General features: G+C 50.9%; 1 protein-coding gene across 1 annotated transcript in view; it reads left to right on the forward strand.

Moving 5' to 3' along the window:
• Nucleotides 1-14,308, forward strand: part of JCAD (junctional cadherin 5 associated) — a 36,435-nt gene extending 22,127 nt beyond the window's left edge. The window contains exons 3-4 of the mRNA XM_080811573.1: nt 4,261-8,057; nt 12,572-14,308. Coding sequence (XP_080667699.1) covers nt 4,261-8,057; nt 12,572-12,606 — 3,832 coding nt within the window. The 3' untranslated portion in view covers nt 12,607-14,308. The remainder of the gene's footprint in view (nt 1-4,260; nt 8,058-12,571) is intronic.
• The last annotated feature ends 5,791 nt before the right edge of the window (nt 14,309-20,099 follow it).

Raw genomic sequence — 20,099 nt, forward strand, 5'->3', positions numbered from 1 at the left:
ATTATCCATTGAGAAAATGAGCGAAAGCCACACAATGTGGCTTTTTCATAAAGTCAGGTGCCCCAGGAAAATGGTCACAGGACTGGAAGGAGTAAGCGCGGTGCTTATTAAAGCCGTGTGGTTACAAAGCCCACTCACCAGCTGCTGAAGAACGGGGGCAAGAGAAATTCTTCACTCTCTCTTAATTGGGCCTGTGACAATTGTCACTTCTTACTGAGTTTAAGTCTTGCCCTTGGGCTGTGCATAGAATCTGAGACCCCAGAGCCCGTTCGTCTTCTGCTGTTTCTCAGGACAGCTGTGATGCACGGGCAGTCACAGAGGACTTCCTGAGGGAGGGGCCTGCGGCCTCCAGAGCTCACGGTGGCGACTTGCCCCCCACCCGCCCACGGCAGGGCTACGAAAGGAGGGCGGAGGCTATGGCTTCCACCCTGCCAGGTCCCTGTGGAGCCTCCCCCAAGAAGGGTTCTGCTAAGCGTTCAAATCCTAAGGGCTCAGAACAAGATTTCAGTAGCAACAAAAGCAGACAAAGAAGCCGGCCTTCTGCCAGGCGCAGTGTCAGGACAGCCGCCACTCCATGTGAAGAGTCAATGCAGAAGCACTCGGGCTGCTCGGTGGCAAATGCTTTACCTCGAATTGATTTTGCGTATTTTCTACTTCTTCAACCCGTAGCTCAGTTTTGCTTTAAGCGGCTGCTTGAGAAGTTATCTGGAATGGGGGTGGGAGTAGGACTTGAGTTAAAAGAAGTAATTCCGAAGTACCGTTCCTGCTCCCGCACTGCTGACGCGTGCCCGGGGACAGTGTGGGTTCCCTCAGGGGTCCTAGGGTTTCCCAACACGTATTAAAGTCACGCGCACCCCACACCATGGTCTCTTACGTGCGCAATAGTGTTCCGTCTAAACAAGCAGAGCATGTAACTTAATTGAAAATATTGCTAAATGGGGGCACCTGGCTGGCTCCTTTGGTGGGACATGCGACTTTTGCTCTCAGGGTCATGAGTTTGAGCCCCATGTGGGGTGTAGAGATTACCTAACAAAATAGAAAATTAAAAAATTAAAATATTCCTAAAAATGCTAACCACCATCTGAGGTTTCAGCAAAATGATCCTTTTGCTGGAGAAGGATCTTGCCTGAAGGTTGGTACCTGCTGAAGTGGGATGGCTGTGGCCATTTCTTAAAATAAGAGACAGCAGTGACGTTGGCCACACCGGTCGCCTCTCCCTTTCGCGAACGCTTTCTCTGTGAGAGCTGATGCTCTCCGACAGCATGGGACCCCCTGCAGGACTTCTTCCACTCTTGGACTGAACCCTCTCAAGGCCTGTGCCTCTCAGCTCAGCGTCTGTAGTGTTCCAAGTCCTCTGTTGTCCTTGCACCAGTCTCCACGGCGTCTTCACCAGGAGTGGGCTCCACCTCAAGAAACCGCTTTCTTTGTTCATCCATAAAAAGCGACGCCTCACCTGTTCATGTGTTCTCACAAGATGGCAGTGATACAGTCCTATCTCCAGGCTCCGCTCCTAATTCTTGTTCTCTTGCTGTTGCCGCTCTATCTGCACGACTGCTTCCCCTGAAATCTTGAACGCTCAGTGTGTAAGCAAGTCTGCAAAGCACAGTAAAGCGAGGTATGTCTGTGTTAACGATGATGATGCTCGTAGGTGTGTATTAGCCATTCACCGTCCGGGCCCCCGCCGAACAGCAGCCTCTGCCCGTGCTTTGGGAATGGTCCCCCTTCAGCCCGTCCCTGGCAGCTGCTCCCCCACACACCCCCAGGCCTTCACCTGCTCTTGCCCAGAACCAGCGGCCCCAGAGCTCCCCCCCCCCCATTCCCACTATCCTCACGCCACTGTCAGCCGAAAAGTAGGCTGTGTTGTAGGAAGCCTTCAAAACCACAAATGACACCTGAGCATGTGGGTGTGGGGGTGGGGGGACAGCTAACCTCACTAGTAACCAATGAAATGCAAATTAAAGTCAATCAGAAGTTATTTCCACATATCAAATAAGGAAACAATTTAATTTTAACGACCAGAGATGGGAAAGGTTCAGCAGGATAGGCTCTCCTGGCACCACGGAGGGGAGAGTCAGCTGGAACCGTGGCTGTAAGGGCAGATTTGACGATATAGATAACATAATGCCCCCAGTCTGCTGATTCCTTTTCTCAGGATTTATTCTAAGCTGAGACCTGATGAGTTTTTGCGAACAACTGCGTTCCTCAGAGCATTTCAGAATGTCCTCTAGAGAGGCCCAACAGTGGTTAAAGGGATCTGATACAATACTGTTCATCTGCTAAAATTATGCACTTGAGGAATTTTGCATTACGTTGGAAGAAGTGAAACGGAGTGGCTACCTGAATGGGCTTTGTTTGGGTCACACTTAACTGTCTTCGAAGCTGTCCCTACTCCTTACAAGCTGTGCAACTTGGGAGAGATGTCAAACCTCTCTGTGCCTCAGTTTCCTTACCTGTAAAAGGGAGAGAGAACAGTGGAAATATAGTTCGTTCGGCATCTTTTGCACAGTGCCTGACACAGCACAAGTGCCTGAGTGCATGTTACTGTTCAGTTACTTACCTTCTGTGCCTCCGTTTCCTCCTCTGTCCAGTGGGAAGGGCAGCGGTTCCTGTCTCGGGGTGCTGGTGCGTTAATGGACAGAAGGCAGTGGCGTGGACTGAGCACACGGTGACAGCCACGCAGGTGTCCGCGGCTGTCTGCACTGTGCGTGCAGGGAAGTGTCCGCATAAACCAGATCCCTAGCAGGGACCAGGGCTCTTCGAAAATCCACATCCTCATCCATACCAAGACTCGGTGGTATATATCAAAATAACTCTCGCCGGGTGGAAGGATGACACGCAATTTTTGTCTTTTGTACTTTCCTCTGTTTTTCCAAAATTTTGACAACAAATGCATGTTGCTTTTATAATTTCAAAAACGAACAGTAGTTTTGGAGTCAGACCATTGTCTGTTAATCAGAGCAGTTGCGCGGGCCATGCTGCCTTCAGGTTGATGGTTTCTCCATGTTTCGGAGAAGCGAGCCTCGCAGCCCCTGGTCACTCGTAGCAGCCGGCGACCGTCTCTGTGCCAGGCCACGGTGCTGTGCAGATCTCTTCTTCAGCTGCATTAGAGCAGTGATTCCGAACTCCAGTGTGTGCTGAACCACGTGAGGAAATGCTGCAATATCGTCCTGCTGGCCAGACGGGAGGCTCCCAAGGAAACTCTGCCGTGCAGCCAGGTGATGGGGCGCGAGCTGGTAGCAGGCTAGCACCGGCTGCTACCATCTCCTACCTGCCCGGGGCTCCTGCCCCACGGACAGAGCCCCCCTTCTCCTGGTGCATCTCCAAGTTGCCTGAGCAGTGTTTCCCACATCACCTCTGAGCACCTGACCCTGACACAGACCTCCCAAATGTGAACTTTTACATGAGAGACTTGGTAACGTGTGTTTACCGAGACCACTCAGGGCTTCCTGCCATCAAGGAAGTGACGGGAACTCTGTCGAAGCCATGGTTCTCTCTCTGCTGCACACTGGGAGTGTGGGGTGCCTGGAGAGACCCCACTGCCGGGTCTGCCTCCCGCCTCTTGGACTCTGACATGATGGAACGGAGCTTGGGAAGTCCCTCTGGATTCTAATGTGCAGTCATGGTTCACAGCGACTGGCTGTGATGGTTGTCAGAGTGGGGTGCCTGGGACCCCATCGCTTGGCAACGCGTTAGAATTACAGTTCTGCAGAGTCCCGCCCGGAACTGCTGAATCAGAAACTGGGAATGGGACCCGGCAGTCTGTGCCTGAGCAACCCTTTCTCATGATTCCTGCCCACGCTGTAGTTAAGAACCACTGCCCTAGGGTAGGGTTCTGAGAAGTAGGTTCCCAGACGGACTCCCAGGAGAGCTCAGTGGTCAGGATGCAGTGGGGAGGGCACTCCCAGTGGCCCATGAGCACACTTGGAGGAATACTGCTCTCCAGCTGACCCTTGTTCCCTTAGGCACCTCCGAGTTCTAAGAGCCTTGACCTCTCAAGCACCACCAATGTCCTGACGTTCTTGTGGGCAGCCTGTTGCTGCCACTCCTAGGCCCTTGGTGGCAAAACTCTTGGCTGCCTTCCGGCCATAATTAGTGGGCCGTGTTCTCCTTAAAGTCCGTAAGAACTCTGGTTGGGAAGATATTTTGCAGAAGTACTGACCTGAGTTTGACTTGGAACACCAGTCACAGAAGCAGAGAAGGACATGTTCCTTCTGTGTGGTTCCTCCCGGGGTATAACTTCCGTGCCTCTTTGTTTTGTAGGTTTTATCATCAGCCTGTGCTGAGGTGGTCCTCTCAGCCCCAGCCTGCTCCTAAGCACACCTACCGGAGAAGAAGAGGAGAGGAGGTCAGTGGCGTGCTGGGGCCAAGGGACCAAGAAGATCTGGAGGACAGAGGAATGGCCCAGGCGCACAGTCTGCCCGTCCACATGAGGGAGAGTCCATGGGAAGTTGGAGGAAGGACAGAGAATGTGATGAAGAAGGCAGTTTGGGAAGAAGAGCTGAGAATGGCGGGACCTGCCAAGTGGCAGAATATCAGCCTTGAGAGCTGGAATCAGCCAAGGAAATTAGGGCGGCAGATGTCTGATGGTGACGGGGAGAAATTGTTTCAAGATCTGTACCCATTCATGCAAGGAGAGCGAGCACTGAATTCCCAAAGCAAAGGGAAATCCCAGTCCTTGCCCAGGGTTCTTTCGCCCGAGAGCCTGAGTTGCATGGACATTCCCATTCCGTTAAACGATGGACATTTTCCAGGTGTTCCTAAAATGCCATTTTATCCCCCAAATTGTGCACCAAATTTGGAATCCACAAGGAACCCCGAGAAGACCGCCTCCTCGGCCCCTTTACCCCGGCCTAAGTTCGGGCGACCCCTCAAGCCCCCATCTTACGACACTCACCAGCACACCCGGGTGGCAGTGGAGAAGAGCGACTCTCCGGACAGTCAGCAGGCAGGACTGTGCATCTCCTACTTGAGCAGGACTCACGAGCCCCGACTGGAGCCGTGTGCATCCGACTCCGGCTTGGAGCCGCCCGTGTACGTGCCTCCGCCGTCGTACCCGTCACCACCCCAGCACATCTCCAACCCTTACGGGGACGATGCAGCCCCCCGGCCCGTGTGTGGTGGTCCCCGTCAGCAGCTGGCCCCGATGGAGCTGGTCGGCTCTGGTTGTCAGGTTCCTCCCAGCCCCCCACGAGCCGGGAGCACGTATGGGGTGAGCCCGCGCTTGCCTCGCAGCTCCCCTCGGCAGCCCCGGCCCACCACCGCTTACGACAGCTCTGTTCTGTATATTCCCTTTGATGACCCGCGGATCCGACATTTTAAACTCGCCCACCCCCAGGGTTTCTGTCAGGAAACAAAGGTTGAGGAGAAGTCCTACAACTCCAGTCCCAGCACGGTCCCCACACCTGCGCCCGGACGCAGTCAGCACGATGGTGCCATCCTGAGCTCACAGATGGTGACGACCCTGCCAGGCAGCGTGAGCAGCTCCGTCACCGCCGAGCCCAGTCCCCAGTGGCCGTGGGGCCAGCTCCCCAGGGATGTGGAGAACGGCGGCTTTCCTGACCACAGAGACCACGGCACCACAAGAGGACAGTGGCCTGCTGTGCGCCGTGGCCAGCATGGACACACAGAAGGCCCAGCCTCCTCCCCAAGCCCACAGGGCGAGAGTACCTGGGAAGCTCGAACCAAGCTCAAGAAGTTTGAAACTGGGATTCAGACCAAGAAAAGTTCAAAGAAAAAAATGAACGAGACGATATTTTGTTTGGTTTCCATCCCAGTTAAATCCGAATCACATCTGCCAGATATAGATACGAACAACAATGACTTAAAACAGAGCACCGATAAAAAGAATGGGCTTGATAAGAGCGCGGCTTTGCAAGAACAGAGTCTGCTGAGCCTGTCTTCCACCGACCTGGAGCTGCAGGCTCTCACAGGAAGCATGGCTGGGAGAACAGAGTTCCAGAAACAAGATCTGGGGGAACCAGAAGAAGGCAAACAAACAGATGACCTCAGATTCATTCCCCCTGCAAAACACAGAGAGCTCAAGTATTCTGGCTCGTGGCCAGGACACCAGTACCGAGATCAGCAAACACAAACCACTTTCACCGAGGACTCCAAAAGCCCCTGGCACCCCCCTGCCAAGAAGCCGGGAGGGTCCCCCAAAGCCGTGCTGACTCCCAGATTTTCAGACCCCATGGCCTCTGACGCTCACGTGCCCGTGGCGTTAGCTTCCAGGGACCAGAACCAGGGGCCAAAGGCCCCTCCCCTCAAAGGTCAGATGTCCCTGAGCCCCTCCAGCAACAGCGCTTTCTCGAGGACTATGTCCTGCACACACCAGGTACCTGCTCTGAAAGCAGGGCCCGGTCAGGTCTGTGTGGACGGCCGCGGCCGCAGCACCAGCCCCAGGCCCCAGGGCGAGGTGGTGAAGGGGGAGACCACCGGCCCCTGCAACAGCAAGCAGCCGTTCGGGCAGTTTCTCCTGAAGCCGGTTAGCCGGCGCCCCTGGGACTTGATCAGCCAGCTAGAAAGTTTTAACAAGGAGCTTCAGGAGGAGGAGGACAGCGGTCAGAGCAGCAGCGACAGTCGCAGTGAGGACAGTGACACAGAGTGGCCATGTGAAGTCCACGCTGATGTCCCGGGCAAGAACTGGGGCTTCGGTGAAGACAGCCGGGCCTGGAGAGCTGAGGAGCCCCGAAGGAGGCCGGTGCTGGATGAGCCCGGGGCCCAGCCGGGGAGAGTGAAGAGTAAATCTGAGAGCTGGAGTGATGAGCAGAAGCCCAGCTGGTCCCCGGCCCCGCCTCTGTCCCCGGGCCCCACGACAGTGGGCGGCGGCAGGGGTGCAGCCTCGCTGTGGGCGCACAGAAGCCTGGGCGCGGAGGAGGGACACCAGGAGGTTGAGCACAGAGCGAACAAGCTAGCGGACAGCCCGGGCCCGCTGCACAGAGGGACATCTTCTAGGTCAAGTGACACAAAACCAGCACCCGCGGATCCCGCTGAACTGCGGCCGCCCCAGGGAGGTGAGGAGCTGCCGGCCGTTTCCATCTCGGCAGGGCTGAGCGCAGCACCCCCTCGGAAGGCGGGGGCCGGAGGGGAGAGGAGCCCGCCGCCGCAGCTCTCTCTTGCCAGCAAACCCCGAGGACTCTCGGCGCCGGACTTGAGGTCTGTGGGGCTGCCGCCCACACGAGAGCGGAGTTCCCAGAAATTAGATGGGTTTTTAGGGGAAGCGAGTGCAATAGAAATCCCCCCGAATGAGTCCCTTCAAGCGAGGGCTGCAAGGATCCTGGGCATTGAGGTGGCCGTGGAGTCCCTGCTACCAGGCAGCAGGAGAACGGGACAGAACCAGCATCCCGAGCCTGACGGGAGTGCCCTCGGGCCGGAGGCCCCCAGGGAGGAGTCTGTGTCCAGTTCAGTCCCGCCGGATGACCCCAGCTCAGTCCCACCAGATGACCCGCCGCTGTCCACTGACGCCTTTTATGGCAGGAGAAAGTGCGGCTGGACCAAAAGCCCTCTCTTTGTCGGGGAGAGGGACAGTGCCCGTTGGGCTCCCCTGGCTGCTGAGCACTCTAGTGTGGACGGGACCGTCCCCAGCGAGGCCCCCAGCCCCGAGCCTCAGCCCAGCCCCCAGGAGTCCCAGTCCTTCAATCACAAGGACGTGGGGACAAAACCACCCTTCAGGTCCACGCTGTTCCATTTTATAGAAAGGACCCCAAGTGTGCCGGGCTCTGAGAAGCGGCTCAGAAGCACTTCCAAAGTGATCGAAAGTTTACAAGAGAAACTGGCCTCCCCGCCGAGGAGAGCAGACCCTGACCGCTTGATGAGGATGAAAGAGGTGAACTCCGTGTCTCGGATGAGACTCCTGAGCTCGCGGAGCGCGGACTCCGTGGACGAGGCCGAGGACCTGAAGGCGGAGAGGGGCCCCAGGGTGCCGCCCGGAGGCCCGGTGTCTCTGAAGGCCGGGAACACCCGCCCTGTGTCCAGTGGCGGCTCCCCGCTGGAAGAAGATGGGCATCCGTCGGCACGGAGGGAGGAGAAGGACGTCCTGCAGGACTTCTGGTGCCCAGGTGAGGGGTCAGGCGAGCCGGCGGGTGTGCAGAAAACCCCGGGTTGGTGGGTGATGAAAATCCCAAGATTGTCAGTTATTACTGTACCAAAAGAGTCTTCCTTTTATTTTACAAAGAATTATCCAGAAGCTTTGCTTAAAAGTCAAGATCCTGTGGTATATTGTGAAGGATTATATCTTTGTGGAAATGACCTATGCAAACAAGTATAGACAGTTACCTACAAAAACAAATTTTGGGCCCCTTACTGTGGAGAGGGAAATCAGTAAAGCGTTCCCACTTTGGTCGGACCTTGATGAACCTTTTAGGAGGCCGTCATGTGGGTAGTCTGTGCTCTCGCCCCAAATGAGCCGTCACCGAGACCACCCGCACACTCTTTATTCACCTGATAACCGAGATAACGCCGGGAACTACGCAGCCTGTGATGCCGGGTCTGACCCGAGCACCTTCCAAAATCCTTTGTCTCACGGTTTTATCTGTTTTTGCTACCGCACCTTTTTTGAACTTGAAAAAGGTTTAGTAGGTAAAAGGAGCAGTTTACACTTTCTCAACACTCAACCCCTAAAAGGTTCACCCACCAGCTCTGTCCCAGGAGGCCCCCTAAGGTCGGAGTGCTAAAGCCCAGGATTGAGGGTTTTGGCGTTTGGGCCTCTCCCTTCTGTCACCTTAACGCCTTCAGAGCTGCTCCAGGTCAAAGCACAAGACGGTTCCTGGTGGAAGCAACCGGGATTTCCCCCAAACATAGTCTCACCCTCTCCGTGCTGCCACAAACAGGCATCTCTGTTTCTAGCATTTTCTTCAGAGGCCGGGGAATCAGCAACGATGTATTCTAGAAATCATGAGAAAGAAGAGTGGAGGGACATGTCAAAAGACCTGATTGTAACCTGTAGACAGGAAGGGACCTTGACTCATTCATGCAGACCTTTTTACAGTAAGGGGAGACTGTGCCCTTGTGTGTGTGACCTCACTGACCCAGGGCCCCGGGCCCCTGTCCTGAGCCAGGCCCTCTGGTCTCTCACTGTGGGCCTGGGCCCCTACCCCCTCCCCTCTCTCTTTCCTACTTTGAAATCCGAGGATTTAAACAGGATTCCTTGTTTCAGCTAGAAATGTCCAGAATTTTTCTTCCACAAAACCTGCCCGTGGCACTTTTTACATTTTCCCACAAATGCAGTGTGATTGTTAGGACCGTTATTGAGTGTTGGTCGGTTGCTTCTACAGAATACATGTTGGAAGTAACCCGTTTGTCGGGGCCCTCTTGGGTCATCCAACTGGACCAGTTTGGTCTTTGCCAAGAAAGACAACAGTAAGGATGAGCAACTCTTGCCCCAGTGATGGGAGAAGGTGTTACGTGGCCCATTTTTTGAGTTGTTGGGATTTATCAGGCTTCAGCCTAATTCCTCTCCTGCTCCCTCCTTCCCCACCCGAAATATGCCCACGTGCTTTTAAGTGTGATTTAAAATGAGTTTCTCCCTTAGTCCTGCCTCATCCCAAGAACTGTAACGATTTTAAAACAAGACAAATCGTGTTACAATAATAAACACCAGTTTGTCCAGGTTTCTGTGTCTCCTACGTGGCCCACATATTTCAGGGAGGATTTTACAACACAAAACAGCTAGTTCAGTGAGGCACTCCCTCCCGTTTCAGCTTGATCATTTGGCATGCGAATGTGAATGCGGGTGGGACAGGTATCTGAAAACATGTAGATAATGCCAGTTTTTATGTTGGCCAGCCCTTAGAAACAGCTCTGTGAGACCTTTTTTTTTTTTTTTTAAACAATAGTTACTGACAATCACCAGAATTTTTTTCCCTCTCCATCTGATGCATTTCTTAGTACGAAATAAAAGGACCCCAGATCTAAAGGCAGAGAGCTCCCGGGATGCCACACAGCTCGCTCTGGCATGATTAAATAATTACATAGCAGGACCCCATGAGGTTTCGTCCATGTGCCGGGGCTCAGGTGAACCTCCACGGCCCCTCACGTGACAGTCACCAGGCCTGTTCAAACTCATTCTGAGAGGAAGGTGATCATATAATCAAGATGGTCAAACTTGGAGATATGTTAACTTTCCCCCTCATTGTTGCTTCACAAGTTTATATAAAGTCTCATTGCTTTTTTTTTTTTTTTGCTGATAAACTCGGGTTTTGTTTTCCTCTTGGTATATTTTATCGTTCTACACACAGGAATCATCATCTCAGTGCCCCTCCCACCCCTGTTCCCACCATCCCAGTGGGCAGGAGCCCCTTCACTGCGCCCGAATTCACAGCCCACTTAGATTCAGAGTTTGTTCTGGAACTTTAAAGATTTTTTTAATTTATGTATTTGGCAGACAGAGATCACAAGTAGGCAGAGAGGCAGGCAGAGAGAGAGGAGGAAGCAGACTCCCTGCTGAGGAGAGAGCCCGATGCGGGGCTCAATCCCAGGACTCTGAGATCATGACCTGAGCTGAAGGCAGAGACTTAACCCATTGAGCCACCCAGGCGCCCCTGTTCTGGAATTTTAAAAAAGTTTATGTCACGGATGTCTGTGATATTCCCCTGCCCAGCGTACACACATGCGCCCATGTAGAACTTCGTGATCTGTGTGGTGTCGTCGTACCCATTGTATCATAAAGTACCTTTATTGCAATTTAAAGGTGGTCCTTTCCGGCGGCGAGCTTCGGCAGCGGGGCTCTGGGGTGCAGGCCTGTTGTGGGGCGGTGTCTCCGTCTGCCCGGTGGAAGTGGGGCGCCCCGTGCCCTATGTACAGACCCAGACGTTTGCCAGATGCTCAACCCCTTCTCTGCCTCTGGCCTCCGAAAATGCGCCCCACCCACCGCGTCATCCGTTGGGACCGCCAACCCCATTTTCCGGGAGAAAAAGAGGTTTTTGCTCCAAGTGGGTCACCCTCGGAATCCGCACCCAGGAGGCTGACTGAGCACAGAGATGGGGGCCCAGCTGTCCGCAGCCTGTGTCGTCACATGCCACGTGGCCAAGAGTCAGACGTGAAGGAGCAGACCGGCCCGAACCCCACCTGCTTGTGGCTGCGCGAGCTCCGGGCGCAGCATGGGATGTTGGAGGCGGAGCGGGCGGCTTCCCGCACCGCGTCCGTCTGGGTTCTCCCGCCCGACTCCGGGCAATCCGCACGGTCTTCGTTGTCAGGTCACAGAGGGATCGTAGCCCGGTTGTGGCGGAGTTGAGACGGTGTGAGGAGACGCGGCGTAGTGTCTGGCTGCTGGAAAAATTGGGAAGGATCTCGATGGCTTTCATCAGGGACAGTGGCCCAGACAGATCAGAGCAGAGACCGTTTTGTAGTAGTGTTTGTAACTGCCAAGTTCTGCCCATCCCTCTAGATTTCGTTACTTGTCTTCTCTTAAACAGTCAGGACACCTTTGATCTGCTGTGGCGGGAAATTCTGTCTATAGGAGGCCCACAGGTGAGCTCAAGGCTGACCCGGGTCCCTGAGATCTGTGAGTCCGGAAGGGGTCAGATTGAGGAGGCTGTAGCCCTCCCACCGCATGACCTTGTGTATGGGTCCCGTTTTGGAAACCCCGCTCACTTGGGCCCAGGTTGGGATTTTCCAGTGTGGGCTGTGGCATGGGTCAGTGTGGTGGCCCAGGCTCGTACACCTGGGTATGTAGGAAGGCCTAGAAGAGGGTGTTACCAATCAGGAGTCCATCCCAGGCCTGTCTGCTGGCTGGTGGTGGTCCCGGATAGGAGGCTTCTTGCTGTCGGCCAGGCAGTCAGGATTTCAGGGTCCCCAAGCTTGCATTTGATTAGAAAGATGCTTTTTTTTTTTAGATTTTATTTTATAAATATATTATTATAATATAAATATAAATATATATAAAATATATTTTATAAATATAAATAAAATATTTTATTTTATTTTTTAGATTTTTATTTGAGAGAGAGTGAGAGAGAGAGAGAGCGCGTGCACAAGCAGTGGGGGGAGGGGTAGATGGAAAGGAAGAAGCAGACTCCTGGCAGAGCAGGGAACCCGATGTGGGTCTCCATCCAGCAACCCTGGGATCATGACCTGAGCTGAAGGCAGACGCTTTACCAACTGAGCCACCCTGGCGCCCCACAAGGATGCATTTTTTTAAAGCAAGATTTCATTAGAGTTGTAATTTACAAAGAGAGAGAAAGAAAAGAAAGAAAGAAAAAGAAAAAACTCCTGAGTGTCAGCCAGACGTAGCCCTGCAGGTTTACCAGTGTTGTGTTTCAAGTTCCCGATGTCCTCCTGTTCCACTGTGGACAACAGGAAAGGACTTTCAAAAATTAAGCAACTCCCATGTTTCCATCTGTAATTAGGTAATGATCACACATGTCCTTTTAAAATAGTCTTTTAATGATAGTTTCTTACTTCTCAGCGAAATCAATGTTGTTGAAATATCTAAGCATTCTCTTTACACTTCTGGATTTTTTGTTCCCTCAACATACTTATTTGTGGTCTGAGGATTAAACAGAAAACACATTAATTGAATATACCACTAATTTTTTTTTGCCTTTTTTTTTTTTTCTTGCTTTTGCTTTTTCAGATTCCTATGACCCTAGCAGAGTGGAGAGGGTGTGAGGAACTGCCAGTGAAGCCCGAGATTGCTAGAGTCTCCTCACGGGTTGTCGTCTGGCCTGCCGGCCCGGCTCGCCCTCGTGTCGGCTGGAGCCTGCTGGCCTATAGTATGCGGTCACAGCCTCTCCCACTGCCACCAAGAAACTCCTCATCCCTCCAGAGTCACTTTGTGGAAATAAAGCAGTAGTCCGTTGAAACCATCTGTTTTCATAATATGAAGAGTTAAATACCTATATTTAGAAAGGAGCCACACAAACTCTCCGTAATGATGGACTTAGCCAAGCTGGTAAATAGTTTGGTGTTAATCTGGTTCTATGTGAAAATTCAGACGTGAATGCTTTTGAAAGGACTGTGAATGTCATAAATTCCCCTCTGCATCTCCACGGCCTGTCATCCCTGCTCGCGCTAAGGAGTTTGGGACTTGGGCCAGCTGCCTGGCGTTCCAGCACTTTGAGTTGAGGGGAAATGGATGAATATATACGACCCGTTTCTAATCAGTCTGGCCTTCTCCTGCTGCAAGTAACTCTATTTATAAGTAACTTGCCATCAGAGAATAAAAGCAATATCTTTTTAAGTTCCTAAAAGATTAAAACTTGTACCATAATGTACTCAGAGTATTATTTATCTGGCGATGAAATACTTTGATCATTCGCAAACATGCCATCGTCTGCTTTGCCCTCAGTATTATCTATTTTTATGTTCTGTATGGATGTTTGGAAATCTTTATATGAAAAATAATTGCTGGTTTAAAATAGACCATTTTAACAAAGTAACTATATTTCTTTTTACAAAAAAATGCTATTTTTCTATGATGTAAACAATTGTGAGGTGGCAGATTTTTAAGGAAGTATTATTTTATTTAAGAGTCTGTATCCCTTTGTGTGAGAGGAGCCCAGAAGGGGTTCATGTCTGTTTTAAAGCACACATCCCTTACCCCTTCACTGCCCTGCTCCTTTGCTTTTGTCTTAGAAAGAGATGTCCATGTAGACATTTTACAGGGTTAACAAAATGAACTTTTCACAAAGATGCTTTTGCAAATGTAGATGTAAGGTGATATTTGAAAATAACTTGCTCAAAACCAGCCAACACCCTTACAACTATTTTTGCTGCCATATCCACTAGAATTACCAAAAAACATAGCTTCATCTCGGAATGTCTGTGGGGCTCTCCCCTGAGACCAGACTTTCCTCCTCCCCCCACCCCCTGCCCCGTTACCATATATTGTATTTTTGTCTAGAATGATCCTTAATTATTAGTCTCTGCCTATTTTTTAAAAGCGCCAGAGACATTATATATATGCCAATACAAAATTACTACGAGGCCTATGTATTCAACTGTGTTTACTGTTGCCGTAACCTGCACAAAGGACGCATTTTTATGCGTTTGCCCCTTCTTTCCAAGTAAGGTGTCTTGTTAGCTAACGCTTCCTGAACGGTTTCTTGTCGCTTTCCTTCCTCCTTCCCTCGCTTTTCTTTCCTTCCCTCATATTCTCTCTCCCTGTTTCTTTCTCTCTCTTTTTCTTTGAGAAACCACCTTATCTATTTTTAGACGTTTCAAATTCCTAAAATGTGAACTGTTGGGTGGTCTGCAGTTTGGCCCGCAAAACAACTCTGACTGGCCTGTGTTTATTTGTACCATATGACTTTATTTCATAAGAACTTCATGTCTTTGGACTGTAATAAACCACACAGAATCGAAGTCATACTGAACAATCGTTTCAAATACACTTATCTGCACTCTTGGTTCTTACTCTTAGTTCTTTCCAGATTTTGGCTCTTGTGAAAAGCTGTAGCAGGCTCTTGCTTTCCCAGCAAATAAGGTGGGCCAAGTTTCAGCATTTGGAATGGCGGGAACTTTTTCCCGAGAAACATTTAACGGGGAAGAGGTCAGTCTGTTATAGTTGGTGAATCACTCAAGTCATCTGTAGAATCAAATGAGGGTGGCGACCTGGAGGTCTTCGTGGGGCGTGCCTCCCTCCTTCAGCTGCAAATGGGAGAAGGTATTTGTAGACGGGCCTACACACGGAGACACATGCACATATACATATCTGTGAACTCTGTCCTGACTTCCTCTATAGTTTGTTGATCGCAGCTAGGAAGTTCTTTTAATGAAAATAACTAAATTTTAGCTTATTCCTCAGGAGAAAGAAAAGGATCCTGAAGAGAAAAAATAGGGTGACCTAGGTATATCACAAAGCAAAATAGGGTACCCTTTCCGTTTCTATCCTAAATTGTACCATCTTTCTGAAACCATTCTGAATTCAGTTGAAATTATCAATATTTATACTTTGAACCTTAATTTCTGGATTCCAGCCTGTATATACATCTTGTGGTGTGTGTGTGGTGGGGGATAACTTTGACAATTTGACTTTTAAGCCTGCACACTCTGAGGTAAATAATACATTCTCTAATCCAAAATAGCTTTCCCAAGAAGTTTTGAACTTAATGCTAATTATTCTTTTATTATTACTACTTCTCATGCTTATATAACTCTCCATTATTATTTGTGGCCGGAAAAAAAAAAAATGTTCTCGTATTTTGTGTTTGTCATTGTTTTTCTCCTACGTATGCTAACTGTTGGTGTTTCCTAATTTGGGGCTCACTATAATTAAAATTCTACCTTTGGCCATTTGGACTCAACATTACATGAGGAATTGCACATGAAATGTATTTGTAATTTTTGATTTACAAGAGAAGGGAAAACAGGTTGGTAATAGAGCTCTAACTGGCTTGCTTTGAAGGAAATTTTGAAATTACCAAAAACCAAGTATCTTCATTATACCATTTGCAACCTTAGGTCTCTGCGGGCCGCAGAAAACTGCCCGCGCAAGGGGCACCGCTCCTGCGTACATCTGCAGAACACTTGACCATGTCGCTTGTCACATGGAATTCTTTTTTTTTTTTTAATGCTATTATTTATTTGAGTGAGAGAGCACAAGCTCTCTTGTGCATTGGAATTCTTTAAAAGTCCCTGAAAACCTATCTGCTCTCTGAGATCCTGGTTTCCTTACTAGAATCATAGGTGAAGGTCTTGATCTGAGTGCAATTTCTAAGTCGAACCTTTTCTATTTGACTGTTGGTTGAAGTGTGGTGGTTAATGGAAGTTCTAGTGTGTGAACTCCGATGACTCTGGAACCCGACCCTGACTGCGTTTTGCAGCAGCAGGATGACAGACCCTGGTGGCGGCTTGGCTTCGGGCTTCGGAGGAGGAAGGGTACAGACGACTCGCTGCTGACACGGCTACTTCCCAGCTCTCAGCAGAAAGGACTGATGGAGAATAGGATGAAGCCCCCATTTCATCTGTGGCCCTCGCTGCAAAGACTGTGTTTGTGTGTCTTGGCTGTTTTGCTTTGTTTGTTTTGTTTGATGAAGTAGGACACAATTAAGTGTCAGGTTAGCAGCTCTTGGAAAGTGACCAGTACAGCCAAGCTCCCACTCTCTAAAGAGCTGGGCTCAGAGCAACCCTCCTGGTTTCCTGAGTTCTCACGACCAGTTACCGCCGTGTCTGGGCCACTTTCTGCCAGATCCGTCTGTGCTCGAGGGACGGGATGAGTCTCCGGCTGCGGCCTTGCACGCCTAGGGGATTTTCGCATTGGTTTTTTCTTTTGTTTGTAACTGCAGATTCTGTACATCTGTCTGTGGGAGGAGAGTTGCTACTCAGGACAGGATTTAAGAGACAGATTCCAAGTGACCTTTAAGAGTCTGCATGGTGGGAGGTCCTGTTCCAGGAGCGTGGGGTGGCCCACTCTGGGACCCACCAAGTGAAAAAGGAGGGGGATGGTAAAAGAAGGTTAAAGAGAGAATAGGTCTCCAGCCTTCACACTTTATTAAAAAAAAAAAAAAAATCAAGGAAGGCTACAGTCCAGATTGAGGCCTCTTCAAAAGGTCAATATGGTCTAGCCAGCTGCCCATTGAAACAGTCCTTGGGTTCATGAGCAGTGCGGAGAGGCGGGCAGAGTGCCTGCAGATTCCTGGCTTTGACTTTCGAGAGCCCCTGTCGCAGTTGTGTTTATTACAGAAGACAGGGAGGTCCTTGTTCCGTGGCCTCAGCTCAGTGACTGAAACTTGAACCCAAAGGCCAGTCCAGACTGTCCAACCGTTCATCCCATTGCCTTGATGGGGGTGGGGTGGGGTGAGGAGGAAGAACACCCCATAAGGTGATCCGTCCCCTTCTCCATACAGAAGCCCGGCCTGCGGGGGCTGCAGCTCCGCCAGCGGGGCGAGACGTCTCTCCTTCACCCCACCCTGTGGCAGGGCCCACACGTGTGACACTCACTGTCACGGAGCAAGAGAGAGACAAAAGCAAGTTCAAGTTGAGAAGCATATGGCAGAAATTAGAAATGAAAACCATATGTCCTAGCCAGGGAGAAAAATGGGAACCTACAGATTATAAAAATCAACGAGTTACTCTCCACTTGGGTCAGCTGAAATTTGAGCCCTCACGCTCAGCCCTGTCAGGAAAGCTAAACAGAGGCATCTCGAACTAAAAAAAAAACAAAACAGAACCAAAAATCCCTTCCCAAGTGTGGTGAACACGAAGGCCTGGAACCTCACAGAAGCTCTGTACGTGCCCATCGTTTCTCTGGGCACCACGAAGACAGAAGGAGGCAGGTAGAGAGGATCCCAGGAAAAGACACAACGAAGGGTCACGTCCAGTCACCAGCTGTGGCTCCCCGCCCCCGGATCAGGCAGCACCAGAGGCCTTAAGGTGACGGGAGGTGGAGGTGGGTGAGGAGAAGTCATGATGCCGGCAGAGCCCAGATGAATGTCTCCGGGCAGCTCTCGTTTCTCTGCACAATGTAAAGACTTGCTAGTTCCGGATGGGTGGCCCGCTCAGTAGAACACGTATTCCAAATAAACATTTTGCATGAAAGTACCTCTGTCCATTGTCCTTGGCTGTGGGTGCACGAGCTGCCCCATGAGCCTTCAGAGCTGGGCCCTGCGCCGGTGGCCTCTCCGATGGTTCCCCAACACAGGGATGGGTGGGCCACATCCTTCCAGTGCCTCTTGGTCTCCTGAGCTTTTCCTGGGTGTTTAAGCTCCCCTCGCATCTCCCACAAAAGACTCACCACAGGGTGGAAAGAGACCTACGGTCAGTTTGGGGACAGGGTTTGAGTTTGGGCTCAATTGTGAGCCAAGTGGCCCTGCCTGTGTCCCTTCCCTGGCCTCTGTTTTCTCATCTGCCTCTCCTACACCGTGAATATAAGAACCAAAAATCTAGAAAAGCCCACACTTTGGATCATCAATGGATGGAGCATGGAGTTAGACCTGTATCTTACAGGGTACGGGGGAAATGCTTGACTGCGAGCTTGTAGGTTTGCAAATCCAGGACTTAGTGCTCTTACGGGGATTCACCTGCTCGTTTCTAGTATCCTAGTTCTGGAAGCAGATGCAAATTCCGTACCCCGTCATGCTCTCGATTTGTTTCTAGTAGCCTAGGAAACCTAGAAGCCGTTGTCTCTGAGTTTTAAAAAAATGACTTGGTCTTTGTTTCCAGCTTCAGCTCTTTCTCCTCCCCACTCGCTTCTGTAGACCTGTCCTCATTCCTCCTTTGGCCCCACGTGTATGGATCTCCATGCTCGAGGGTTCCAAGGCCCTCTCAGGAGTCTGAAATTTCAGATCCTGTTCAAATGCCGGTTTTAAAGTAAGAGCTGTTCCCAGCTGGTTGGTAATTGAATCCACGTAAGAAAATAAAACTGAGAAAAAAGTCCCTTGACCAGATTAATGCTATAAGATGAAACACACAACCTAGGGATCAGGGGGACTCATCCCGGGCCTGGCTCTACATTAACTAGCCGGGACTCTGGCTGCCTCTCCTGCTCTCTCTCTGGAACACTTTGCAAGTGGAGAAGCGGGACTGAACTAAATTAACCGGTCTCTTCCAACTCTAAGATTATATAGTTATTTTTTTGGCGAAGTTGGAAGTCCGTAGGGTCTTTGCCCCGCCAGAAGGGTCCAAGAGGAAACTGATGTGAAAACCGCCGCTGCAGAGGCCTGCGGACCGGGTCACTGCGGGGGTAGGGAGCCCCGCCATGATTTTGCTCACCAGGGTGGTCCGTTTCCCCATTCCAGTAACTTATCTTACTTCTCTCCTCCTTACCGTACTTTGGAACCAGCCAAGAGACGGACAATGTTGAATTCTCCCAAGCCTATTTTTCTTATGTTAGAGCAGGGCACAGGGCGTTTACGAGGCTGGCGGGCAGCCCAAAGCATTCATCTGTAGTGTCCGTGGAGAGCGCTTTTCACACAATCTGCCTGCTCGGGGTCCTTTAAATGGAGTTTTCAACGCAGATGTTGGTGCCTCACCCGCTCACTCAGCCTTCCTGCCTCTACCCCACACACAAATCTTCCCCCACGTGGTCAGCTTGTGTCCCACCGGCTGGAAATGCTGTCGCACACCCCCGTGCTTAGCCTTCGGGGACAACAGCTCTGTAGGGTATGGGGGGCATTCGCCCTCCCAGGTCCCGTGGGCCTCTGGTTTGGTTTCAGGCGGAGAGTCCAGCTCTGCTCTGAGTGAGAGGAGGTTCCAGATCACACGGAGACTCCATTCGCTTCTCCTTCTGGCAACTTCCCTCCACCCTGCGCTCCCGCTGCCTTCACTGTGGCTGTTTTTAACCTAGCCTAACCCCACCTGTGTTTCCCCACAGATGATGGCAGGGTCAGCGTGTCGAGAAATGAACTCCAGTGTGCATTTACCTAGAGTTTCTTTTGAGTATTTAAAATAAAATGCTCAACACAGGGATGAGTGCTGAGTCATGGTGGACTCACTGTTGGGTCCCTGTGGTGCGACAGGTATGTTGTATGCACGAATTTAATGCATATCACTTTTCGAAAGACACACAGGTACAGAGAAGAGGAGATACAAAGCAGCATGTGGCTAGCAGCAGAGCAGGGTTCTAACCTAAAGTCCACGCTGTGCAGCTTAGCCTGCTGCCTCCCAGGAGGATGAGACAATGATTCTCCAGCTAGGAAACCCAAAGGTAACAGCTTACAATCCCAAATGAATTTGTTAAGATCAGATTCAGTGGCTTACACCAGAAAGTTAGAAACAGCGGTGGTCTAAATGAGATGAAAGCTGATTTCTCTCACATTTCAAAGGAGTCCAGAGGCAGACGGTCCAAGGCTAGCGTGTCCGTAATGAGGGATAGCTGGAAGAAAGGCAGGCAAGGGACAAGCCCCACCCCGCCTCATACCCTAAAAGGAAACCACCCTTGGGGCGCCTGGGTGGCTCAGAGGATTAAAGCCTCTGCCTTGGGCTCAGGTCATGATCTCACAGTCCTGGGATCGAGCCCCACATCGGGCTCTCTGCTCAGCAGGGAGCCTGCTTCCCCCCCCCCCCCCCGCCCCTTCTCTCTCCCTGCCTCTCTGCCTACTTGTGATCTCTGTCAAAAAAATAAATAAAATCTTTTTAAAAAATAATAAATAAATAAATAAATAAATAAATAAAAGGAAACCACCCTTAAAAGCATTTTATATCGCCCTGGAAGGAGCCCTCCA

This window comes from Martes martes, assembly GCF_963455335.1.
Source record: "Martes martes genome assembly, chromosome: 8".
Classification (NCBI taxonomy): domain Eukaryota; kingdom Metazoa; phylum Chordata; class Mammalia; order Carnivora; family Mustelidae; genus Martes; species Martes martes.